The 27,096-nt window shown below is 51.8% G+C and overlaps 2 protein-coding genes across 2 annotated transcripts in view; both read left to right on the plus strand.

Annotated features, from left to right (window-relative positions):
- The window catches only part of LOC120856368 (bone morphogenetic protein 8B), a 43,555-nt gene that overhangs the window by 12,443 nt on the left and 4,016 nt on the right, over positions 1–27,096 (plus strand). Inside the window, exons 2-6 of the mRNA XM_040231584.1 lie at positions 8,276–8,465; positions 8,894–9,042; positions 25,398–25,598; positions 26,326–26,405; positions 26,897–27,007. Of these exons, the coding sequence (XP_040087518.1) occupies positions 8,276–8,465; positions 8,894–9,042; positions 25,398–25,598; positions 26,326–26,405; positions 26,897–27,007 (731 nt within the window). The remainder of the gene's footprint in view (positions 1–8,275; positions 8,466–8,893; positions 9,043–25,397; positions 25,599–26,325; positions 26,406–26,896; positions 27,008–27,096) is intronic.
- OXCT2 (3-oxoacid CoA-transferase 2) lies at positions 10,790–12,539 on the plus strand. The gene is given in 2 exon segments (XM_040231583.1): positions 10,790–11,445; positions 11,447–12,539. Coding segments are annotated over 2 exon segments (1,551 nt in total). The 3' UTR covers positions 12,342–12,539.

Consider the following 27,096-nt stretch of genomic DNA (forward strand, 5'->3'; position numbering starts at 1 on the left):
CACTGCTGGACACTGAGTCACTGTCCTGGGGACCAGGGGTCCTTGGGAAGAGGGGCCGGACAGCCCCTCTCTGGGCCCAGGGGACACGAGGCGCTGGACGAGCAGACCGCTGAAGCCTCCTTTCCACCCAATTGTTCAGTTTCTGCCTCCAAATTGGTCACTGTCCAGAGGACAGATGAGCCAGGGATGGGGACCCCGGGACAGGGAAAGGGAGAGACTGGCAGGCTGATGTGTGGGGTCAGGGGAGGGCAAGGGGGCTGTTACAGCTGGACCAAGAAGAAAGTAGCCTTTATACTTGGTGGGATGGGGCAACCCTGGGAGAGGGCTTCAAGGAGGGTCTCTGGGGAGGGTGTTTATACCAGAGGGCCCCAGAGACCATGAGGATGAGCCAGGCCAGCTCAGGAGGCCTGGAAGCAGAGCCAAGCTTAAGACCCTCCTGTGGGCCCTGAGGGGCTGGGGAAGGGCTTGAGGGCAGGAAAGACTGTCAGGACAGGAGATTGCATTTTCTTTTTAAAAAATTTTATTGAAGTATAATTTATTTATAATGTATTAATTTCTGCTGTACAGCAACCTGATTTAGTTAAATATATACACGTGTCTTTTTCAAGTTCTTTTCTCCATTAGGTTATTACAGAATATGGAGCAGAGTTGGCTGGGCTGTACAGTAGGTCATTGTTGGTTATCTATTTTAAATATAGTAGCATGTACATGTCAATCTCCAGCTCTCAGTCTATCCCTCAAACTAATATTTCCAATTCAAGTTTAGGATTATAGACTTTTACTTAAAAGCTTTTTTTATATATTTTATTTTTCTGTTTTCTTTTGCACTGAATAATTCAGTCCTAACGACATTTATATGATTGTTGCTGTTGTTCAATCACTAAGTCATGTCCGACTCTTTAACAGGTATAGAATAACATCATCATCATAGCAATATGCTTACTGAAAAATTAAGATTTTTAAAAAATTTTGTCCTTAAGCTATTCTACTAGGGACATACAGTCAAATTACTGTTTGAAAATTACTTGAAATAATTCCTCACTGTGTGGTTAAGCCACCAACTCAATACACCCACCATTTGTTTACTTTATTTTGCATTTTAGTGTTGGGTATTACTTTTCGGTTTTATATTTTGAATTATTTTTGTTTTATACTTATGTGAAATAGTTTACAAAATTTACAAAGCAAGGGACGTTTGGAGAGACCTAGCTTCCATGCCTGTCTTGTTGTCTTCCTCCCACAAAAGGTAACTACATTTTAAAAAATTAATTAATTAATTAACTTTTGGCTGTCTGGGTGTTCACTGCTGCTGGCGGGCTTTCCCTAGTTGCAGCACGCAGGGGTGACTCCCTGGTTGCAGTGCCAGCACTTCGCACCGTGGTGGCTTCTCTTGTGGAGCACAGGCTGTAGGGCCCCTGGGCTCAGCAGTTGCGGCACACAGGCTTAGATGCACTTCGGGATATGGGATCTTCCTGGACAGGGATCAAACCCATGTCCTCTGCATTGGCAAGTGGATTCTTTACCACTGGACTACCAGGGAAGTCCAACTACTTATTATTTTTTAATTGAAATATAGTTGACATACAATAGTATGTTAGTTTCAAGTATACTACATAGAAATTTGACATTTGCATGCATATGAAGTGATCACCATAAGTCTACTAACCTTTTGTCTGCATACAAATTTATTATAAAATTACTGCCCATATTCTTTATGCTATACATTATACCCCATGACTTATTTATTATAACTGCAGATTTGCACCTCTTAATTCCCTCCATCTGTATCACCCACTCCCACTATTTTTAATAAACTTATTAGTTTGTAGTTTCTCTCTCCATTTAAAGAATAAAATGCATATATATGTGCATATGACATGTATGCATTTCTATGTTTCTATTTGTTAATGTATTTATTTATTCTTGGTTGCCCTGGTTCTTCATTGCTGCATGGGCTCTTTTCTAGTTTCAGCAAGTCTGGGCTACTCACCAGTGCGGGTTGCAAGCTTCTCATCGCTGTGGCTTCTCTGTTTGTGGAGCGCAAGCTCTGGGGCACACGGGCTTCAGCGGTTGCAGCACGTGGGCTCAGTAGTTGTGGCTCCTGGGCTTCTAGAGCACAGGCTCAATAGCTGGGGCACAAGGGCTAAGTTGCTCAGCATCATGTGGGATCTTCCCAGATCAGCAATCTAGCCCGTGTCTCCCTCTTTGGCGGCAGCTTCTTAACCTCTGTGCCACCAGGGCAGCCCCTAATATTTGTATTTTGACATGCTCTTAGATAAAAGGCATATTATCTGTACTGTTCCCCTTATTTCTTTTTAAAATAAAACTTTCCTCTGGAGATCACTTTCTTGCAGAATATAGATGATCTCCTTGTTCTAATTTACAGCTCTTTAGCACCCCATCATGAAGAGGTACCATGGTTTCTTTATTCCATCTCCTACTGATAAACATTTGGGTTGTTTCCGGTGTTTTTCTGTAACATATTACAAAATTGGGCTATAACAAATAGTCTTGTATGTACATCTTTTTGTGTTGTACCTTTGGGACAATTTTTAAGAAGTGAGATGTCTAAGTCAAAACATGTATCATTTTGCTAAATGTTGCCAGAGTCCCCTCCATGGGTATTATGCCATTTTGCCTGCCTGCCTGCCAGCAACACATGAGTGCTTGGTCTCATCTTAGAGTGTCTTAATTGAAAGATTTCTCCAAAGTACCGCATCTAAAGTAACACCACACTGAACTGGAACTATAACTCCAATTTTTAAGATAGATATATCCAGAAAAATAGAAATCAATACAGACATATGTTTGTGCATGGGTTCGGATTTGTTGCTGTCATTCAGTTGCTAACCCATAGAGTAAATTAAATGTGCATGAACCCATAATGATAGAAATAAATGAATGGATAAGTATGGGAGGAAGGATGAGTCTTCTTTTCAAAGAAATTCCAATTAATAAATGTAGAGCGAAAGAAGGAAACAGAAAATCACTATTGCACATAGTGCAGTAATAATCACTACAGACAAGAGCCGCTCCTGGTGCTAAATTAGTGGGCAGAAGTGTGGGGGAAAACAGGGTATATGCACAAATCTCAGTGTTTCTCCCTCAAGACGTTTATCATTTCCAAAAGAAAAATAATGACATTACAGTGAAGATATGTGGCAGATACCACCTTAACCAAAGAATTAGTAACCATTAGTAATAATACACGGAGAAGGCAATGGCACCCCACTCCAGTACTCTTGCCTGGAAAATCCCATGGATGGAGGAGCCTGGTGGGCTGCAGTCCATGGGGTCACTAGGAGTCGGACACGACTGAGCGACTTCACTTCCCCTTTTCACTTTCATGCATTGGAGAAGGAAATGGCAACCCACTCCAGTGTTCTTGCCTGGAGAACCCCAGGGACGGGGGAGCTTGGTGGGCTGTCGTCTATGGGATCACACAGAGTCAGACACGACTGAAGCGACTTAGCAGAAGCAGCAGTAATAATACATGGTGACATTATGTCATTCGATTTGATGTGCTCAGAAGGGGACGTTATATCCATGGTATTCTTCTCCAAAATCTGTAACTTCGATTTAATAATAAGAATGCAAGAACACATCAGATAAACCCAAACTGAGGGACCGTCTACCACATACCTGACCGATGACCTTCATAACGGCAAGGGCATGAAAGGCAAAGAATGGTTTAGCATGTGTTACAGGTCAGAGCAGATCAGGGAGCCCTAACAAGGAAATGTGATGTGGGATCCAGGGTGGAATCTTGGAACAGAAAAAGGACATAAGTGGGAAAACTGGCAAAATTCTAGAAAGGTCTATAATGTACTTAATAGTATTGTACCAATATCAGTTTCCTGGTTTTGAACACTATGCTGTGGTTTGGTTATGTAAAATGTTATCATTAGGGAAAGCTGGGTAAAAAATATGGAAAGTCTTCTACTGTTCTTGCAACAAGTTTTCTCTTAATCTCAAAATCAAAAATCACTACAAAATGGAAGTTAAAAGCATAAAATGACCCCACATACCCTCTTTTCACCCGCTCTTGCTGTCCTTCACAGGGCTCCTCGCTTACAATGATTGTTTTCTACCTGGTTTCCCCACTGCACATAAAACTCGACAGGCACAGGGGCTGGCCTGTCTTGTAGACTGCAGTTTCCCCAGTACCAAAGCACTGACTTGCATACAATAAGCACTACTTTCAAATGTGTTGCATAAATGAATTAATTAATGTTCCCAGATATGCCCAGGGAAAAATGAATGGAAAATGAGTGTTCTTAGAAAACCCCCAGAGCGTGAGAAGACAGCATAGGCAGGGGTCTACTCCCACGTGCCCAAAGGTGAACTTATGGGACACTCCACCTCCATGCAAGATTAGGAATTCCTACCCTAGATTCTGCAGATGGAAAGAATAATTTACTACCCAGAAACCTTACTTCAAACGTCAGCAGTCCCCCCCAGGACATTCACAGAGACAGGATTCCTGGCAGCACTTATCTCAGATGGTCAGGAGCCAGAACATAGGTCAGGCAGGGACCACCTCCTGCCCTGTGGCACCCCCACCCGTCCCCCTCGCTGCCTGTCTGAATCTGCCAGGGGACCCGGGAATGAACTTCCCAACTCCACAACCAGCAGCAAATTTTACCGGGAAACCCCAGGAAATCACATTGTACAGACCTTGGCCTTTCCCCTAAATTCCCTCTACAGAGCATCCCACAGCGGCAGCAGGGTGGGAAGCAGGGCCAGGTCAGCTCCGAGGTAGGGAGGTTATGCCGTTTGTGCAGCACTGGATGGTGGAGGGCCACTGCGGTGGAAGGAGCCCAGAGGAGAGCCAGAACTCCTGGGATCTGTCTCCACACGTGCATAAAAGTGGGAGAAGACTGTATGCAGTGATCTTTCTTCCTTGAGCTCTAATGTTCTGGAATCATCAGCACGTTCATAAAGAAAATGTTGCTTTATGCCTGAGCCAGAACGCAGTGGACGCCCCCACTGGCGTGGCAGGGGGCCTGGCTCTCCTGGCCTGGGCATCTTTGGGAGATTCCAGACCTTGGTTAGAGGGGAAAGTGGAGGCTGGGCATGAGTGTGCACTGATAAGGAAGTGCTCCTGAATAATCAGAAAGAAGCATGTGCCGGGCCACCACCAAGTGCAGCCACAGAAGCAGACAGGGCTTTGGACCCTTTCATTTCATTTCTGTATCAAATGGTCATTTTGTAGATGTGGATTCTGAAACCCAGAGGATCAAGTGTCTTCATAAAGGTCAGGCAGGTGGAAAGGAGGCTCTTTGAAGCCATCCAAGTGCCTTTCAGTTGCACTGATATATTTTTATGTGAATCTTTCATTCCGTAATTTATTTAGAAGAATAAAGCTGAGTGTCTGTCTTTCGTCTTCTGTGGCTCTTGAGTCACACATGAAACCCCCGTTGGTGCTGGCAGGATGTTCTTACTTTGTTATGTCTGTTAGGTGAGGAAATTAGGGGTCAACACCCCTCCCACCTCCTAAGGAACAGCCATCACTCCTATCCCATGATCCCTTCCCTTTACAAAGCCCTTTCACAGCCCTGTGTGGAAAGGATCCTAGGGCCTCCCCCCCACTTCCCAGATGAGCACACTGAGGCCACCCACAGGAAGTACCTGGTTGCTGACAGAGTCAGGGCTAAGACCAAAAGCCCCAGTTGGAGATCAGAGCATCTACCCCGCTCAGTGCTGTTTTAGTGGCTAGAGCAGGAGCAGCCAGCCCGGGAACTACCATATGGAACATCCAAGTCTCAATAAATGCTGCTCCTTAACACCGGCATCTGAGAACCATCTTCCCTAATCCACAGAAGCCACTGCTGAAAAGCCATACATCCACAGGTTCCAGCAAAGAAAGCAGGGCGGGGCAGCCAGGGGTGAGGGGAGGGCTCTCCTTTGGCTAGTGACAGTAATGTCTAGTTTATGGCCAAATGGCAACCCACTCCAGTACTCTTGCCTAGAAAATCCTATGGACGGAGGAGCCTGGTGCAGGCTACTGTCCATAGGGTCGCAAAGAGTTGGACACGACTGAGCAATTTCACTTCACTCAGAAGTTTTATCCATTTCTGATGAAAATCATTTTCTTAAAATGTCCCACCGCTAGTGCTTGCCTGGAACAGCTGGGACAGGCAGTTTCCTGTGCGGGAACTATGGGGTGGGGGTTGGGTGGGCATCGCTTTCACACACCCACCGCACAGAAGCTGGGAGCTGAGGTCAGTCCAGGGGAACAGGGCTCTCTGGACCCAGCACATGTGGCCCCCAGGTCAGCAAGGGAGGGAGGCCACAGAGCTTGGCGCCCTCGGAGCTGGCAGGTTCGTGGTTGTTCCCTCAGTCCTGGATCCAACGTGAGTCAATGTCAGGCCTGCAGACAGGTTCCCAGGGACCCACCTGTCAGCCCCCTCTTTGCCTTGGGGGCAGATACGCTTAAGGATGCTTTGAGAGGGGTCCGGTACAGGGCATGGCTGGGCAACCCTTTTTCATTCTTGGGGTCACTCCCTGGAACAGCCAACAGCCTGGACCTATTTCACCCTGCAGCTCAGGGCTGCTTCCATAGCCACATAACAGAGGTGGTCTCTGCAGTTACCTAATCCACAGAAATTGTCCCCAAAGCTGTGTGTGTGTGTCTGTAGGGAGGAGGGGACTCGTGTGGTGATATTCATGGCGAGCATCACTCGGTGAAGGTTCAGAACCCTGCCCTCCACGCCCTGCCTGTGTGGGAGGACCTGGATCTGCCCGTGTCATGCTGCCCACGAAACAGCCTGGCTGGTGGGCGGGCATTTGCTGCGGGTCCAGCCCCCGTCAGACGATGGGCGTTCTGTTCCCTCCTCCCTGGTCTGGGGATGAAAAGCCCATCTCCTTCCCAAACACGTGTGTCCACTGGCCCCGCCCAGCACAGCTGTTTGCCCATCCCTGGACCAGGTCCCCACCGCGAGGACAGGAAGTGCTCCCACATCCGCCTCCACCACCAGCCTGGTGACTTGTGGTCGCTGAGTCCAGTAGCCAGAAAGAGAATTTTTAAAAAGACTCACAAACATGTAATTAAAATCTCAGTGTTGGTTTTAGGGGAAGGCTTGGGGCGGCTCCCACCCCTGCTTTGTGGAAACACAGATTTTTAGTGTTTGAAAGTGACAGGAGGCTAAAGTGAGATGCCCTAAATACACTGTCCTGGGCATTTCCGGCAGCTGGGGAAATGTGGGGTTTACTCCACTCCTGCGGTCTCTTGCCCAGACTGTGAGAGCAGCCCCGCCACCAGCCCGCCTCGGGTCCCTGCAGTCTGGGCTTTACCCTCACCTCCACACATAGCTTCCACTCCACCCTCAGACCACGACCCCCTGCTGCCCAGAACCCTGGCCCTCCACTGGTCAGAGCACAGCCCACGCTCCGAGGCCAGGATTCCAGCCCTTGCAGCTGGACCACAGCCAGACTCACACCACGAGCCCCAGCTCCGCACACCTGTGCATATAGGTCCCCTCTGCCTAGAAAACCTGCCCTCCCACCTTCTACACCCACTAAGACTCCATCCTGTCCTTCAAGGCCAGTTCAGGTGTCACCTCCTCCAGGAAGCCCCCTCAGATCACACCATGGGACCCTACAACTTCCCCAGCCAGCATTTCCAGGAGCTGTTCCCCTACCTCGCCTCTTCCTGGTCCTTTCCCTCAGGTCCCCCTCCCTCTTTCCTCTTGTTCCTGTCCCCCTTTGCTGGGTGTTATTACTGTTTCTCCCTGCTGGTGCCATTGTCCCTCAGCTCTAGACCTTTACTAACGCTGGTCCCTGCCTCTGTGGTTTCTTCTCCCGTGACATCATGGCACGTCCACTCTCACCCCAAGGCCCAGCTCCAAAGTCAGCTACACGCCCAGTCTCCCCTCACCGGCCATCCAGACACCAGCAGGCTCTGGGAGCCCTCGTCCCACTCAAATGCATTCAGCTATGTCTCTTTTCAGCCTTGGGTCTGAGTCCATCTCCCCAGAGGAGGGACCTGTCCTGTACCCCATCTGTGGGTCCAGTAGGATGTGAGCGGGGCAGGCTGGGTTTGGGGCTCGGGGGCCAGACGTGGATGCTGCCCTGTGGCACTGCCACGTGCCGGGTGCTGAGCCAGGCATCTCACCACACAGCTCTCGGAGCCCTCTGAGCACCCAGGAGGCAGAGCTGGGACAAGCCTGTTCTCGAGGGAGTCAGTCCCGCCCAGACCGCCTAGGCCCCCGGCTCCCACCCTGGAGCCCGAGCCCGAACCTCGAGTGACCGCCAGCCCCGCTCTGTCTTGCAGTGGAGCGTGACCCCGCCCTGGGCCACCAGGAGCCCCACTGGAAGGAGTTCCACTTTGACCTGACCCAGATCCCGGCCGGGGAGGCTGTCACGGCCGCGGAGTTCCGGATTTACAAGCTGCCCAGCACCCACCCGCTCAACCAGACGCTCCACATCAGCATGTTTGAGGTGGTCCTGGAGCAGTCCAACAGGTGCCTGCCCCACACCCCCCACACACCTGCTCAAATCTCTGTCAGAGTGTCTGGCCCAGCCCTGGGGTGCATTTCCCAGAAGACAGAAGGGGAGCTTCCTGGGCAGCCCACCCTCAGAGAAGGCAGATGTTTGGCCCAAGGCCTCGTCTCAGCGTGGGGACAGGCCAGCATCAGTCCTGGATTCAAATCCCCATCTTGCTGTCTTGGCTGTGGGACCATGGACGGGTCACTGAACTCCTGAGCCTCAGTTTCCCCATCTGTACACAGACTCCGTAACACCTTTGTAGAGTAGACAGTGAGAGAAGGCCTGAAAGGCACCCAGGCCAGAGCCAGGCGGGTAGATGCCCCGCTAATGGTCCCCCGGCGGGCACTGGAAACACAAAGGCAGCTGTGCTGGCCCTCGGTTAATTGTTCTTTCGTGTCCACAGGGAGTCTGACTTGTTCTTTTTGGATCTTCAGACGCTCCGATCTGGGGACGAGGGCTGGCTGGTGTTGGACGTGACAGCAGCCAGTGACCGCTGGCTCTTGAACCATAACAAGGACCTGGGACTCCGCCTCTATGTGGAAACAGATGATGGTGAGACGGGTCAGCATCGAACCTTCCCCTGGGGCTCCGCCAAGGAGGCTGCTGGCAGCAGACACAGCTGGAGCCCCTCATTTGGCCCCAGAGGGCTGGCCATTCTCAGTCGAGGGGACTCAGTGGGTGGAGGGTGAGGGTTCCTCAGTGCGGGACAACAGTAGGGCAGGTTGCTTGCCTTTCCAGGCCTCAGTTTCCTCACCTGTAAAATGAGGATTCGTGCCTTCATTCATTCATTCAGCAGGTGTTTGGGGGAGAGCCTCTTTTATCCCGGCAGTGGGCCTAGAAACCCTGCAGGTGGGCCCACCTGGGTGTGTCTGAGGCGCAGCAAGGGGCCGCCATGGCTGGAGCACAGAGGGCCAGGGAGCGACTGTGAGGAGGTTGAGAGAAGCGGCCAAAATATAAAGTATGAAATCAGCGTTATTTTCTTTAAGAGCAGTGGAGGCTGGCAGGATCTGATTCAGCTTTTTATAAAACCCTCTGAGACGCTCCCCCGCACGGAGATGTAGCCTCTTCCCCTCCTTCAGTGTGGGCTACACTTAGTGACTTCCTTCCAAAGTGTGTACAGGCCAAGGTAGTAACTTTAGGGGGAAACCTGAGTGGCACCCCCTCAGCCAGGTACTTGGGCTCCCATGAACATCTCATGTAGTTCCCAGACACCCTTGATCTGACAAGATGAGAACACTTCACCTCCGTGGTCTTTATCCTCGAAACCCAGAACCCTAGTCTCACCATGAGAAAAACACCAGACAACCTGAAACTGAAGCACATTCTACAGGAAAAAAGACACTGAGAAACGAATTAAATCCGAGTCAGTCATGGTGTTTAGTAAATAATAAGATACCAATATTGGTTCATTAGTTATAACAACGGTACCACAGTCACTTAAATGTACTTTCTAGGTGAAACTGGGTCTGAGCATGTGAGAACTCTATATAATCTTAGAGTATTTTCTCTGAGTCTCAACTATTGTAAAACGAAAAGTCCATTTATCTTATGTACAAAATAAATATCCTCTGATAGTCGGGAGAGTAGACTCAGGGGGCCGGAAGTGAAGTCAGAGAGGCCCCAGAGCCTCGCAGGGTCGAGGTGGGAGCTGGGGGTGGGGGAGCTTGTCCAGGGAACGGAGGAGGGTGCTTGGAGGAGGCGCCGGTGACAGGACTGAGCCAGTGGCTCTTTAATAGGTTTGGTGTTGTTCTTGCCCGAGGTGGGGACAGAGGAGGAGCAGGTTTGAGGCAGGAAGGCAAGAGGTCTCCTTCGGCGGGGCTGTCGTTGAGGCCCGGCTTGACTCCCGTGGAAACGTTCCAGGACCGGGAGGGCTGGGGACACAGGTGTTGGAGCCCGTGCCCGGGGGTGGAATTTTGGGGGGTGGGGGGCGACGGGAGTAGCGCGCCTGGGAGGAAGGGTGACGATGGAGAGGGCAGGAGGCCGGCGCCCAGGCTTCCCGGGAGGGACGTCGCCTCGGGGTCTCCGGGCGTCAGGCCCGGGATCCCTCTGGTCCTCCAGAGGATCCAGGCGGTCCCGCCTCCCGCCTTCGCGGCCCGGGAAGCGCGGGCCCTCGGGCCCTCGGAGCGCGGAGACGGAGCGGAGCGGCGGGAACCAGCCTGGCGGGCGCATCACGGCTGGGCGCCCCCTGCTCTGTGACGCGCGGGCGGGGACGCGCGGTTGCCTCCTGTCCCCGCCTGTCCCCGCCTGTCCCCGCTGGGCCCGGAGCCCGAGCCGGAGAGGCCCTCCATCGGAGCGGCCGATGGCGGCCCTGCGGCTCCTGGCGTCGGCGCTCGGGCGCCGGGTCCCCGCCGGCCGCTCGGGGCGCGCGCTGGCGAAGGGTGGCGCGTGCGGCTTCGCCTGGAGCGCCCGCGCGCGCGCCAGGTTCTACACGGACCCGGTGAAGGCCGTGGGAGACATCACTGATGGCTCGAGGATCATGATCGGGGGCTTCGGGCTCTGCGGGATCCCGGAGAATCTGATAGGGGCGCTGCTGAAGACCCGCGTGAAGGACTTGACTGTGGTCAGCAGCAACGTGGGGGTGGAGAGCTTCGGTCTCGGTCTTTTACTGGGGACCAGGCAGATCACCCGCATCGTCTGCTCCTACCTGGGGGAGAACTCGCTCTGTGAGCAGCAGTACCTGGCGGGTGAGCTGGAGCTGGAGATCACGCCCCAGGGTACCCTGGCCGAGCGCATCCGCACAGGGGGCGCCGGTGTGCCCGCCTTCTACACCCCCACGGCCTATGGGACCTTGGTCCAGGAGGGAGGGGCACCCATCAGGTACTTACCGGACGGCCACATCGCCATCCTCAGCCAGCCCAGGGAGGTGAGGGAGTTCCATGGGCAGCACTACCTGCTGGAGCATGCCATCACCGCTGATTTTGCTTTGGTGAAAGGGTGGAAGGCCGACTGGGCAGGATGTCATCTACAGGGCCAGCGCCAGGAACTTCAACGTGCCCATGTGCAAAGCCGCCAGAACCTCTGTGGTGGAGGTTGAAGAAATTGTGGACGTGGGGTCCTTTGCCCCAGAAGACATCCATGTTCCTAACATTTATGTCGATCGCATAATACAGGGGGAAAGATATGAGAAAAGAATTGAGCGTTTAACCGTCTGGAAAGAGGATGATGAAATATGCACATCTTCAGATAACATAAGGACACGGATCATCAAGCGGGCAGCTCTTGAATTTGAGGACGGCATGTACGCCAATCTGGGCATCGGCATCCCTCTCCTGGCCCCCAACTACATCAGCCCCAACATCACCGTGCACCTTCACAGTGAGAACGGGATCTTGGGCTTGGGTCCCTTTCCATTAAAAGAGGAGGTGGACACGGACCTCATCAACGCGGGCAAACAGACAGTCACCCTTCTTCCCGGGGGCTCTTTTTTCTCCAGCGATGAATCATTTGCCATGATTCTAGGGGGGCACATCAACCTGACCTTGCTGGGAGCCATGCAGGTTTCCAAATACGGTGACCTGGCTAACTGGATGATACCCGGCAAGAAGGTGAAAGGCATGGGGGGTGCGATGGATCTGGTGTCCAGTTCCAAGACGCGAGTGGTGGTCACCATGCAGCACTGCAACAAGGCCAATGAGCCCAAGATCGTGGAGAAGTGCACCACGCCGCTGACTGGGAAGCGGTGCGTGGACCGGATCATCACCGAGAAGGCCGTGTTTGACGTGCACAAGAAGACAGGACTGACCCTGATTGAGCTCTGGGACGGCCTAACAGTGGAGGACATCCAAAAGAGCACGGGCTGCCCCTTTGCCGTCTCCCCGAAGCTCAGACCCATGCAGCAGGTCAAAATGTAGCCGAGAGTGAACCTCGGTCCCAGAGTGTGGGCTTCTGCCTTCGCCTCCCAGGACTGCATTCCAAGGAAGCCACAGTCACATTTGTACATTTCACCAGCATCTGGCCGGCTTTGTCCTGCCATCCCAGGCTGCCTGCCCCTGGATCGCCTAGGTTCTCTCAGGAGAGACGTGCCTTTAATTAAAAATGAAAGGAAAACAGACACTGCCTTGTATGTCTGAGAAAGCTGTGTCCCTCACCCTCCTCACTGTCTGTGATATTGTTACTGAAAATGCAAGTCCTTGTGCCTGATGCACAGTGAGGCCAAACAATACTAAAACATTGGAGTTTGGAACAAAGAAAAGTTTATTACAGGGCCGTGCAAGGAGATGCATGGCTCATGAGCTAAGAACCCTGAAAACTTTCAGCAAAGCCCTTTTATAGGCAAGGTGAGGAAGGGTCCTGGTTAGTTGTTACAAACTTCTTGGTGACAGATCCTTTGCTCTTAAAGTCAGGTCCTTGTCAGGTAAGGATGTTCCTGTAAGTGAAAGTCGCTCAGTCGTGTCCGACTCTTTGTGACCCGTGGACTGTAGCCCACCAAGCTCCTCCATCCATGGGTTTCTCCAGGCAAGAATACTGGAGTGGGTTGCCATTGTAAGTCTCTACCAAATTCTCTGCCCTGACAAGAAAGGGAATGGTCCCAAGGCACAACTTTCACCCTCCAAGGTCTCAGTCCTGGCTAAGAGGATGCAGCTGTCAGTTGGCAGCACCCTCAGGGCCAGGTTCCCAGACTCTCCCCAGCTATCATCACTGAAGGAGCCAGGCACCCAACCCAATCAGCTCTCAGGCTCCTCAGGCCACCCAAAGAGGGGGGAGATCAGGTCCCACAAACTGCGACCCAGGCAGACTGCCGCTGCTATCTGGCCACAGAGACAAGGACTAGGGAGAGGTGCACTGCTGCCTCGAGGCCTGGGCCGAGGCTAGTGGATGGCCGTGGTGAGGGCTGTGGAGCCCTGCAGGATACAGCCCTCAGTCTGTTCCCTGGGCACCCTGGCTCACATGCTGGCCCAAGCCTGGGTGAGCTGGAGGGCTTCCTGGAGAAAGCCAGGATCCCCCTGTTAACCCCCTCTCCGCCTCATGACCATCACTCCACTGTTTTCTGAATCCCTTCACTAACTGTCCTTTCTTGACAATTAGTGGCTTGTAGGCAGGGCCCATTGGAGACGGAAATGGCAACCCACTCCAGTATTCTTGCCTAGAGAATCCTGTGGACAGAGGAGCCTGGTGGGCTGCTGTCCATAGGGTTGCATAGAGTCGGACACGATTGAAGCAGCTAAGTACGCATGCATGCGTTGGAGAAGGAAATGGTGACCCACTCCGGTGTTCTTGCCTGGAGAACCCCAGGGATGGAGAAGTCTGGTGGGCTGCCATCCATGGGGTCGCACAGAGTTGGACACAGCTGAAGCGATTTAGCAGCAGCAGCAGAAGCAGCAGCAGCAGCAGCTTGCAGGGCCCATTATGGTTGCTAAGTCACTTCAGTCGTGTCCGACTCTGTGCGACCCCACAGATGGCAGCCCATCAGGCTCCCTAGTCCCTGGGATTCTCCAGGCAAGAACACCGGAGTGGGTTGCCATTTCCTTCTCCAATACATGAAAGTGAAAAGTGAAAGTGAAGTCGCTTGACCCCATGGACTGTAGCCTACCAGGCTCCTCCACCCACGGGATTTTCCAGGCAAGAGTACTGGAGTGGGGTGCCATCACCTTCTCCAAGGGGCCCATTATAGCACCGACCATTGACTGAGCAGGACCAGTAATGGTCACTCATTGACAGTTGGTTGTTTATGGGGGATGCCCACCGAGGCACCGACCAGTGGCTGAGCCGGACCCGTTGCATGGTAACAGGATGCGGAGTAATGAGAAGCAGCAATGGCTGCAGGTTAGAGGCTGACCTCACTGCTCTATTACAATATTTACCTTAAATTCTTTGCCGCTTGAGATGATCCCACAGTAAGGGTTTCATTGAAGTGTCTGCTGTCATAAATGGATCCTGAAATGTAGGGGAAAGTAATGGAGGAGAAACTGTTACGGAGCACAAGTTCTCTCTGCTCACTGCTTGACGGATCAACCAATCCAGAGACAAGTTTTAGGGGCAAGGAAGAATGACTTTAATAAGAAAGCTGGCAGGCCGAGAAGATGGCAAACTAGCATCTCAAAAAAACCATCTTGTCCCAGTCCCAATTTGGGCCCCTTTTATGCAGAGGACGGGGAGAGGACTACTGGCTTGCTGGAACCACTAACAGTTGCTTGTTGCAATAGTGCACTTAGGGGAGGGTCTTGGGAGAGGGATACACTGCAGTGCCGACCAATGGCTGAGCAAGTCTGCTATAGGTTGTGCCTGTCCCGCCCCTGTTCCCCACTGTCAATGTCCATTTCACAGTCTTGTGGTAAAAAGGGGCAAGGATCTTTCTGACTACTTCCTGTTGAATAGCAGCAATGAGGGGATAATTCTGAAATGGAATTGGTCAGCTTTGGGTTGAGAATATTTATTAAAATTTTATTAAGCACTACAATTCTTTATCTTGAGAATATTCCTTAAAATGTTAGTAAGCACTACAATTATTTATCTACAACTCTTTGAACATAATGAAATCCTTCTATGAAAGTTAAAATATTTATTTATTTGGGGCTGCATCAGGTCTTGGTTGCGGCACGTAGGACCTTTGTCGTGGCCTGCAGAATCTCCCGTCGTGGCACACAGGTTCACAGATTTCTCTCTAGTTGTGGTGCATGGGATCAGTAGTTGTGGCGTGCCAGGCTTATTTGCCCCACAGCATGTGAGATCTAGGTTCCCAGGGATTGACCCCACATCCTCTGTATTGGAAGGCAGATTCTTAACCACTGGACCACCAGGGAAGTACCTACCATGAACTTTTAATCTCAGTATTTACCCTTTTCAAAGAGTAACCTTAAATCTTCTAAGGGTTCCCAAACCTGTTGCTCTCTAGGTCTCTCAGGAGTTGGGTCATTTTCTCCCTTTTTAAAATATTTATTTGGCGGTACATAGGACCCAGTACCCTGACCAGGGATGGAACCCAGGCCCCCTGCAGTGGGAGCACAGAGTCTTAGCCATAGGATCACAGGGGAAGTCCCAAGAGCTGGGTCATTTTCTGATGACAGTGGGGCTATTTTAACCCAAGTGTGATGAATCCCTGTCTTTACTCCAGCTAAACTGACAGATGAGTGCATGGTAAGAACCACGTGTGGGCCTGGCCACTTGCAATCAGCTGATGCTCAGGCCCTTATTCTCTCTGGGTTGTAATGAGAGAAAACTCTCTTGGTCTCCAGATGCGAAAGGATGCGAGGCTACCTCAGGTGGATAGTCAGACCTGCTGGAAGCAAACTCATGAACAGAGATTAGTATAGCGCCCAGAGTTTTCACATAATTGGCAACTGCTAGATCTTTCAGGCACTTATAGATTCTCCTGCCCGGGCAGACATCTGGAATGACCACAATGATACAATATTTCAGAGGGGCTTAATTAAGCCTACTTCTGGGAGCCACTCTGACCAGTAGCAGGGCAACTGGCAAGGCTGTATCCCAAATTAAATTAGTCTTTTCAGGTATTTTAGCAATGTTCCTTTTTAATGTGTGGTTCATTTTCTTGGGTTTTTTCTGCTGATTGTGTTCTCCAGGATGAATGTAGCTTCCAAGTAATTTGCAGAGGCTGAGACACTTGTTGGGTTTTGCTAGAGACAAAAGCAGGCCTGTCATCACTTTGAAGGGAGTGAAGCAGTCTGAATTGGGAGGTTATTTCCTTAAGGAGGGCTTCCCTTGTGGCTCAGATGGTAAAGAATCCGCCTGCAATGCAGGAGATTTGGGTTTGATCCCCTGGAGAAGGGAACAGCTACCCACTCCAGAATTCTGGCCTAGAGAATTCCATGGACAGAGGAGCCTGGCAAGCTACAGTCCATGGGGTTGCAAAGAGTTGGACACAACTGAGCAACTTACACTTTAACTTTCCTTAAGGAGAACCTTAAGCATTTCAGAGGCTTTTTCTTTCCTGGTGGGATATGCCTCCACATACACTGAAAAAGTGTACACAAATACTAGCAAGCATCTGAAATTTCCTGTGACTCAAAGCATTTGAGTGAAGTCTGTTTGCCAGACCTCAGTGGGGCGGGCTCCTCTGTGTTGAGTCCCTATCTGGGGAGGTCTGACAGCAGTCTTGGGGTTATTTTTCACATAAATCATGCAATCTTGAGTGACTCACTGGATGGTCCTTTGTGGTTAGGCCCCATTTATGTATTTTTGCACTCCATAGTCCAAGCAAGGGGCTCAAAATCATATTCCTTTAAAGCTTCATAGAGGGGCTTTACTATGAACCCCTAGTTCAGGATCCAAATCCAACAGAATACTGCAATTCCCAGAAACCCCCTGAGTTGTCTGTGACTCTTGGGTGTTCCCAAGCCTGTGATTCCCTGCAGGCAAAATGTCCATGGGAAAGGACAAAACTCAGATACGTGACTTATTGCTCACGTGCTTGGGCCTTTTTCTGGGAGACCTTATATCTACAATTGGCCAAATAATTCAGGGTTCTTATGGTATTTTGTAGACACTTATCATGTGTAAGTCTTGCTAAAAGCATATTGCCCATATATTGGAATAAGAGTTTTTCATTCAATATTAAGTTTCTCACGTCCCTAACTAACATATCTCCGAACAAGGTAGAGGAGTTCTTTAGTCCTCGAGGCAGGACTGTCCAACAATACTATTGGACTCTCTGTGTTTCTGGGTCCTGCCATTCAAAAGCAAACAGCTGCTGTGGTTTTTCTGCAATAAGAATGCAGAAAAAAGGCCTTTCAAGTCCAAAACTAAGAACAAGTTATTTTCTCCCAGAAGAGTTCTAACCAGTGTGGATTATGTTGGGCTTCCCAGGTTGATCAGTGGTAAAGAATCCATCTACCAATACAAGAGATCTGGGTTTGATCCCTGGGTCAGGAAGATCCCCCGGAGAAGGAAATGACAACCCACTCCACTCTTCTTGCCTAGGAAATCTCGTGCACAAAGGGGCATGGTGGTCTGCAGTCTATGGGTTACAAAGGAGCTGGACATGACTTAGCAAATAAACAACAATGGATTAGGTACCACAGAGTGCAAATCTTGAACTATTTCATTAATAGCCCTTGAGTCTTGGACAAAGTGATACTACGTTGAGTTTGGCATTTAACATTTTTTATTTATCTTTATTTTCAGCTGCTCTGGGTCTTCCTTACTGCGCTTTTTTCTCTAGTTGCAGCTGGCAGGAGCTACTCTTCTGTTGCGATGCAAGGGCTTCTCACTGCCGTAACTTCTCTTGCTGCAGAGCACAGGCTCTGGGCTCAGGGGCCTCGGGAGTTTCAGCACTCAGTCTCAGGAGCTGTGCCTCACGGGCTTAGGTGCTCCTGGGCATGTGGAATCTTCCAGGACCAGGGATTGAACCTGTGTCCCCTGCGTTGGCAGGAGGATTCTTATCCACTGCACCACCCGGAAAGTCCAAGTTTGGCTTTTTGATTGGGCAGATGGGGTGTTATTCGGGGACCTGCAATGTTTAGTCAGTCCTGTTTTAGGAATTTTTTCAAGAATTAGCTGAACTCCCTTTTGGGTCTCTTGCCTCAGAGAGTATTGTTTTAAGTTAGGTGTCCCAGTGTTCCTTTTTAATGGGACATGTATTAGCCATGCATTTTTGCCCTTCCCTGGGGTGCCATCAGCCCATACTTCTAGCCTTACCTTTTCTTAGACCTCAAGGGCAGAAGCGATGGGGAAGAGCTCTGTCACCTTTTCTGGGGTGTCCATGAGTGCCATCTGTAGCTTATAGCATGCTGTGGTGGGACCCTGATGTCAAGCTACTTTGACAAAAGAAGTTACTTGAGCATTTAATTTACAAACTAGATCTCAACCCAAAAGATTGGACACACTGGCATATGTAAGAAACTGTGTTTCAGGATGAAGTCACCTAACTGGCATTCTAGAGGTTTGTAAGAAAGAATAATTTTGTACTTTCCCAGAAACTCTTGTGACCAGGATGGACTGAGATGTTTTCTGTGTCACCTTGGTGTCTACCAATCAGAAAGTCAATCAACTTGTCCCTCACTGTCAAAGTTACCTGGGACTCTGCAGGGAAATTGGCATTGGACACCTCAAGTCTAAGAGAGCCCCCAGGCCTCTTCATTCATCATCAGAGTGTTCCTCTCTTTCTACCAGATGGGAGGCTCCTGTCTTTTTTATTGTTTTACTCTTTAGCCTAGGGCACTCCTTCTGTGCCCTTCCTTCTTACAGTAAGCACATTGTTTCCTCCCCGCGTGGGCTCACTTCTCTTCTGGGTACTTGCTTTCCAGGAATCCAACGCTGTGGCCAGAAAAGTTGTGCTCTGTCTTGCATCCTCTTCCTCTGACCTGTCCCCTGTTGTTGAACACCTTAAAAGCAACAGCTATCAATTGAGAAGGCACCATCTGACTTTTGTAATTTTCTTCTTATATCTGGGCGCTTTGCCCAATGAAGGTCATATTTACCATTCTCATATTTTCAGAGGCCTCAGGATCTGCACCAGTATTGTGCCTATAAGCTTGATAAATTCTTTCTAAAGACTCTGATGGATCCTCATTGAGTTTTGGTGTATCTCTTGAATTTTGTTTAAATCTTTTGTCTGATCTTTCAAAGACCCGCACTTCCTATAATGCTTTAGGAGAGGCATGTCTCCATTATTAGGATCCCAGTTGGTCTCAGCAATAAGGACTGCCAGGTTTGCTTCCGGAATTCCATCTGGATCTGCTAGATGAAGCTGGTTTGCTCCCCCTCTGACCTTGTCAAAGACTATCCTTCTTTCATCCCCAGCAAGCACCACATTCATAAGCGTATGATTGCCTGCCCAGGAAGAATCAGTTCAGTTCAGTTCAGTCACTCAGTCGTGTCCGATTCTTTGCAACCCCATGAATCGCAGCACGCCAGGCCTCCCTGTCCATCACCCGCTCCCAGAGTTCACTCAGATTCACGTCCATCAAGTCAGTGATGCCATCCAGCCATCTCATCCTCTGTCATCCCCTTCTCCTCCTGCCCTCAATCCCTCCCAGCATCAAAGACTTTTCCAATGAGTCAACTCTTCGTGTGAGGTGGCCAAAGTACTAGAGTTTCAGCTTTAGCATCATTCCTTCCAAAGAAATCCCAGGGTTGATCTCCTTCAGAATGGACTGGTTGGATCTCCTTGCAGTCCAAGGGACTCTCAAGAGTCTTCTCCAACACCACAGTTCAAAAGCATCAATTCTTCGGCACTCAGCCTTCTTCACAGTCCAACTCTCACATCCATACATGACCACAGGAAAAACCATGGCCTTGACTAGACAGACCTTAGTCGGCAAAGTAATGTCTCTGCTTTTGAATATGCTGTCTAGGTTGGTCATAACTTTTCTTACAAGGAGTAAGCATCTTTTAATTTCATGGCTGCAATCGCCATCTGCAGTGATTTTGGAGCTCCCAAAAAATATAGTCTGACACTGTTTCCACTGTTCCCCATCTATTTCCCATGAAGTGATGGGACTGGATGCCATGATCTTCGTTTTCTGAATGTTGAGCTTTAAGCCAACTTTTTCACTCTCCACTTTCACTTTCATCAAGAGGCTTTTTAGTTCCTCTTCAGTTTCTGCCATAAGGGTGGTGTCATCTAGTGAGTGGCAAAGCTAGCAGTGAAAAGTTCAGTCATATGGAAGAGGTCCTCTCAGTATGTAGGGTTATTGGGTTTTCCTATTAAACAGATCTGAAGTTGAGAATGGCTTGTGCATCCATAGAAACCCAGCTGGCTGGCCATCTGCTTTAAAGCCTCCTACAGGATATCAGCGGGCTCTTCCCTGGTGGCTCAGATGGTAAAGCATCTGCCTACAACGTGGGAGACCTGGGTTCGATCTCTGGGTTGGGAAGATCTCCTGGAGAAGGAAATGGCAACCCACTCCAGTACTCTTGCCTGGAAAATCCTATGGACAGAGGAGCCTGGTAGGCTACCGTCCATGGGGTCACAAAGAGTCAGACACGACTGAGTGACTTCACTCACTCACAGGATATCAGCACAAAGAAAATTGCCCTATTCCAGAAGTGGCTCCCAGTCCAAACTGGGTGCCTTATTCGGTCTTAAATGATGACACCAAACCAGGTCCCTGTGCCTGGGAATTAACATGAAGTGAAGTGAAAGTCACTCAGTTGTGTCCAGCTCTTTGCGACCTCATGGACTATACAGTCCATGGAATTCTCCAGGCCAAAATACTGGAGTGGGTAGCCTTTCCCTTCTCCAGGGGATCTTCCCAACCCAGGGATTGAACCCAGGTCTCCTGCATTGATGGCGGATTCTTTACCAGCTGAACCACAAGGGAACCCCAAGAATACCGGAGTGGGTAGCCTATCCCTTCTCCAGGGGATCGTCCCGACCCAGGAATTCAACCAGGGTCTCCTGCATTGAAGGTGGATTCTTTACCAACTGAGCTATCAGGGAAGCTGGTATAGGGAACTTGTTGCCTCCTGAATGTCAGTTCCTTGCTCCAACTGCCATGCACTGGGGCAGCCAGGGCCACTTCAGGGAATTTTGAAGGGAAGATCCTCAGGACAAGTGGCCCCAGGAGCTCCTAAGGCCTTACCAGAAAATACCCCACCTGGGGCCAGCTAGCTGCAAGCATCAAGGCTCCTGGCTGGCTCACCAAAATTTGTTACTGAGCCCAAGCTAGTTCTGCTCAGGCCAATAAATTAGGAGACAAGTTGTTGGTACAAGGAAGAACGACTTTAATCAGAAAGCTAGCAGATCAAGAAGATGGCCAGCTAGTGTCTTAGAAAAAAAAAAAAAAACTATCTTGTCCCAGTCCGAATGTCGGCTCCTTTTATACAGAGGAAGGGGAGTGAGTGGGGCCTACCTCAGTGCCGACCAATGGCTTAGTGGGATCACTAATGGTAGCTCCTTGAGTTGCTCGCTTGGGCGTGGGGCCCACTGCAGTTCCGACCAATGGCTGAGCAGGGCTGATTAGGTTGTGCCTGCCCTACCCCTATTATAGAACAACACCCAGAGCCTGCAGTAAGGCACTGTTTTACTAGAACCATGAAAATCTGCATAAATGTGAACTTTTTTGTGATCAGGAGAAACGCTGTCTGAATGTAAGATGTTCTTCCTCTGGCCCTCTGACTTTTTTTCTAGGGCCTTTCATTCTGCCACTCTTTCACTTGTGGTCTCACCTCCTCTGCCTCCCACATTTCTCCTTCTTGTAGCTACATGGATGTCTCTAGAAGGGAAGAAGACTGTCTAAGCAGCTAGTAAACTGGTCACAGGGGCATCTGAAGGGGGAGAGATTGTGAGTGCTAACATTCCTCAGGGAAGTCTCCTCTGAATAAACAGTCTGCCCGTGTGTGGCCAAAGGCTGTGACTTAGGTAGGAGGGATTCTAGAAACCTGACAGATGGACTTCAGTAGGTTTTCTCATCGCAAATCATAGTGTTCCTATGTTGTCCAGATCAGACACTAGACCCTTCCACTCTGTCACAGAGCCTAAACCAGCCTCTTGAAACCCGAGAGGGCCAGAGAGGTACTTCATCCTGAATCCACAGTCTCACAAGCTAAACAGAAAAAAATATGTGTGTGTGTTTGTGTGCAGGGTTCAAACATAAGCCTGCTGTGGAGCTCACGCTTTCTCAGTGTGGCCCTACGGTTGCACAGGAGCTCGTGGGTAAGAACACGAAGCTCTAGCTGGTAGAGGAAGGCCTTTCAGAGAGGCCTCCCTGGAGCCTCACCCTGGCAGGAGGCCCAGATCCTGCAGCAGAGAGAGTGCGCCTAAAGGGACAGCCACGGGGTGTCGGGACCGTCAGCAGGTGGGCAGGGGATGGGCGTCACTGGGGGGACAGTGCAGCACCTTCCGGGGCTTCTGGAGCCGAGGACCTGACTGCCCTGGGTGTCGGGAGAAGTCTTCCAGCAGCAGCCAGGACAGGCAGAGGTTTCCAGAAGCAGAGCAGTGAGAGGGCTGTTCAACAGTAGGAAGAAGGAGAAGCGCTGAGTTCCTAGTTCTCCTGGTGAGGAAACAACCCGCGGGACAACACAGCTGGTTCCCTCTCAGGCCCCCAGGCATGCGCCCGGTCACAGCTGGCTCTCTCCCAGGCCCCCAGGTACGTACCTGGTCACAGCTGGCTCCCTCCCAGACCCCCAGGCGTGCACCCAGTCACAGCTGGCTTCCCTCCCAGGCCCCCAGGCGTGCACCCAGTCACAGCTGGCTTCCCTCCCAGGCCCCCAGGCGCCCGGACTGCCCTTCAACATGGCACGAGGGTGCCATCCATGGCAGCAGCCTGAGGGTGGGCAGGGGCTGCAGGGAGGCTCAGGTGGCACCCAGGGCAGAAAGAAGCCTTGGGGAGGGATGAGAGCGACCTTGGCCTGGCCCAGGGGGAGAGGGATGAGTCCCCAGGGATGGGACGGGCAGGGGAGCTACCATGACACCCAGGCCCTGATGGGGAGGATCCAAACAAGGGGGGAGGCTGGACGTGTCACGGGCCCACCTGGCCCAGACAAGCAGCATCTTCATCCAGGCCTGCAGTGGGGGAGGGAAGGCCACAGTGTGGCCCCCATCTCCAGGCGTGGCCACACATCCTTGTCCCCTACAAAGGGACGGCGTGCCTGCCGGCACCCTCACAGCTCAGGTCTAGAGCAGGGACTCTGGGCCCCAGAGGCTCCTGGAGTTCCCGCTCTGCTTTCTCGAAAGGGTCCTGCCAGAGCCAGGCAGCCTGGGCGCCACCACCTGGACAGTCCAGGGCTGCCCTGTGACCCAACCTCTCTGTGCCCAGGAGATCCCAATACCAGACAGTTGCACAAAGAAAAGCCTACAGTAGTCCCAGGCTTGGGTCACCCAGGGTCTCCCTGGCCCGTCTATGGACAGGGCTCTCCAGGGACTCACAGGACAGGGCGCTGCACACACAGGCCGGAGGGTGACTGGGCCGAGATTGCCTCAGGTGTCCACTGGGGAGCCGTCCACCTGCCCACATCACTCCATAGCCACCTCCTGGTGCCCTTGGGGCCCTTCCCTCTGGGGAGGGTCTGCTGTGTGTCTTGTGGCTTCACCTCCTCACAGGCCAGCTCTTCCTGTGACCCTCAGTTGTCATGACCCAGACTCCCCGAATGGCTTCTCCCTGGGCCCCTTCAGTGTCAGCTCCTGTCTCAGCAGAGTCATCTCTGCTGAGCCCTCTGATGGGCCCAGTGCATGTTGTAGCAGGTGATGTCATAGGTCAAAGGTTAGTCTCTGGTCAGTTGATGTCAACTCTGGCCCCTGGACTTGGGCATAAAGCACAGCCGTGTAAGGGCTGACCTTTGAGGTGAGCTGTATGTGGGGCAGGCAATGTCCTTGACATGTCGTGTGCAGTGGAGATCATGAGACTGACACGCTAATGTGTACACTTGCTTCATATCAACATGCCTGTGTGTGTTTGTGTGTACACATACATTTATGTGCACATGTGTACATGGCTGTGCGTCAGTGTTGCAACACTGGGGTGAAATGTACGTGGAATGGGATGCTCCACCTTGTGTTTTAAGAAATGTGACAGTGAGCTTATAGTCATATCCCTGTTGTTTAGTCTGAGAAAATCCCATCAGGAAAGGAAATGACATTTTCCCTTTATGGAAAAGGAAAAGATAGTCTCATCTTTACGATGAAAGCCAAGAAATAAGCTAAATGTCTTAAGATGAACTAACATCTAAATATTTTCAGATCTACTCAAAGGAATTTTATCTATTTGAAATGTTCGTAGTTGAGACTTAAGAACCGAGAATATGTATAGGTGGAAAAATTGGGGGAAAAAATATGGGCTTCTTTGTTATGCGGGAATTTTTTAAAAAATTATTTTGTTTCGGTTGTGCGGATCTTTGTTGCTGTGCGCGGGCTTCCTCTGGTTGCGGCTAGTGCAGCTGCTCTTTGTTGTGGTGACTGAGTGTCTCACTGCGGTCGCTTCTCTTGTCTCAGAGCACAGGCTCTAGGACCACAGGCTTCAGCAGTTGCAGTTCTATGCTCACAATTTAAATTAACACGAAAAACGAAAGCCTAGAAAGAATGAAAATGGTGTACTATAGTGCGGAAGGGGTTTTATATTTTTCCGAAGTTTCTTTACAGTTGTTTTTGTATCACTTTGACAATTAAAAAACAAGCGGTCACTGGGAATACAAACAGGTAGAGAAAGATAGTTTTATTGGTGGAGTTGACTTCTCCAGGGATAATCAGTGTGTTTCCTGCATCCTCAGGCTTTAAGCGGATGTGGGTAAAACTCCACTTTTACAAGCATCACTGCTTTGAGGCTAAAGCCCCAGTTGTGTCTCTGCCCGCAGCCTTTTCTCTTTCTTCCTTTTTAAACCACAAACCTGGTGGCTAAGAACATAAGTGGAGAAGAACTTGGGCTCTGGGATTAGATGCTTGTGTTTGAACCCAACCCTGGGACTTGGGGTTAATGTCTCTGCCTGCTGAGCCTGGGGTCTCCTTCGGGGGCTTCAGGGGATGTGAACAGCCTGCTCTTGGGTGGTGTCAGCAGAGCAAGCACTAAGTCCGGGTCACCTCCCAGCCGGGGGTTGTAAATCCTACACTGATCCCTAGAAAGGATGGGGTGGGAGCTAGAGCCCCACGATGGAGGTTTGACCCTGGTTCTGAGATCCCCAGCAGTGGGGCTCTGGGCCGTCACTGAGCAGCTCTGTTTCTCGGTGAAACAGAGCTCCACTGTCCAGGGTCACCGTGAAGACTGGCTGAGATTGTCATGTGAATGAACTGAAAGTTGTCCACCTGCGTGCCCTCGGACGTCACTAATCCTCACCCTGTGCTGGCAAGGCCCCTCCCTCACCTCACAGAACTGCCTGCCCAGGCAGGAGCCAGGCTGCGGTGGGGAGGTTGACGGGCGGGGCCTGGACTGGGGACTCGGGTCTTCAGAGGAGGAAACCCAGGCCCAGTGGGTCCCTGAGGCCTCAGCCTCGAGCTCCTGGCCGGCCCAGAGAGGTGCCCGCTGTGTCCCGCGCAGCGCCCGCCCTCGAGTGACCCCTCTCTGCTCTCTCCATCTCAGGGCGCAGCGTGGATCCTGGCCTGGCCGGTCTGCTGGGGCGACAGGCTCCGCGCTCCAAACAGCCTTTCGTGGTCACCTTTTTCAGGGCGAGCCCCGGCCCGGGCCCCGCCCGAGCCCCGCGGGCAGCGAGGCCCCTGAAGAGGAGGCCGCCGAAAAGGACCAACGAGCTGCCGCCCCCGAACAGACTGCCGGGGATCTTCGGTGAGCCTGGGGACGGAGCGGGGACGGAGCCCCTCTGGCCTCAGCGCGGTCAGGCCCACGGTCACCCCGCCGCCTTTCCTGACACCCTCTGCCCTGCCCCCTGCGGAGCGACCGCCCCACAGTCTCCGGGGCTCTGAGCATCCACCCTTGCTGCCCCCGCCGCCCCAAAGTCCCTTCTCTGCCCTCGGGGGCTCAGCAGGCCTCGCCCTGGTCTCTGTCAGAACCAGGGGCCCCTGCAGCCCTCGGGGCTGCCCCGGGCGCCCTGCAGGGTCCAGGCGTTTGTGTGAAGGTCACCCCACCAGGCCGAGCCCCGCAGGATCAAGGCCACCAGGGGCCTTTCCTTCACGGGAACCAGCCTTTGCTTGACCTCAATGGGAGCATTTGTCCTGCGGAATGGGCATGGCAGGAGAGGCGGGGGAGGTCGGGGTGACTCTGGGGGAAAGGCTGCTGGAAGGCCAAGGGCCCCCGGGGCTTTTCCTGGATTATCAGGACCCCACAGGCTGAAAGTCAGGGGAGGGTGGACTGAGTGTGGGGTGACTGCAACCAGAGGGAGCGATTGAAAGTTCTTGAACTGGGTCATAGCACCAGCAGAGCTGCAGACATGGGCTTTAGGAGACCAAATGGGTTAGTTTCCCACCGTTTATTATTCAACAAATGTGCGCGTCATGGCGTCCCCCACCCTGGGACCAGCAGCCCAGCAAAGCCCTTGCCCCTCGTGTCCCTGCAGACGACGTCCACGGCTCCCACGGCCGGCAGGTGTGCCGTCGGCACGAGCTGTACGTGAGCTTCCAGGACCTGGGCTGGCTGGTGAGTCCTGACTCTCCTCCTTTCCTAAAGACCTTCCCCACCTGGAGACTGCAAGTGTGTCCCAGGGGAGGTAGACCCACAGAGAACTTTGATTGTCTTCATTTTCCTCTGTGTTTTCCAAGTTCTCTAAAGGGAGAAGTGCTGTTGTGTAAAACCATGAATATGGAGACAGTCCTCAGCCATAAAATGTCCGAGCTGCAGCAGGAAAGCTGAGGCCAGGGTGGGCAGTGCCTCTGGTGGGGCTGTGACGGGGGGCAGCGGGGGAGGACACAGCTGCGCGCTGGTGGTGCGTGGAGGGGACGGAGCTCGTGTCCAGCTCAGTCCACCGAGGGACTATGGTGGATGTCTGATGGGGGCGGGGCACTCTGCCCTGGGAGGTGTCCTGAGGCTGCGGGAGGAAGGGGGCAGCCCTGAGTCGTGCTGTGACAGGTGCTGGATGAAGGGCTGGGAGGGCACATGGATGGGACTCACCTTCTCCCACTACCCCCCAGGACTGGGTCATCGCCCCCCAAGGCTACTCAGCCTATTACTGTGAAGGGGAGTGCTCCTTCCCGCTGGACTCCTGCATGAACGCCACCAACCACGCCATCCTGCAGTCCCTGGTCAGTACTGCGCCCTCCTGCCCGGACACCCAGGGGAGGGGTTCGCCCTGGGGAGGGGGCCGTGCAGCCAGGAGGTGACGGTGGACTGC

This window comes from Oryx dammah, unplaced genomic scaffold (genome assembly GCF_014754425.2).
Source record: "Oryx dammah isolate SB20612 unplaced genomic scaffold, SCBI_Odam_1.1 HiC_scaffold_28, whole genome shotgun sequence".
Lineage (NCBI taxonomy): Eukaryota > Metazoa > Chordata > Mammalia > Artiodactyla > Bovidae > Oryx > Oryx dammah.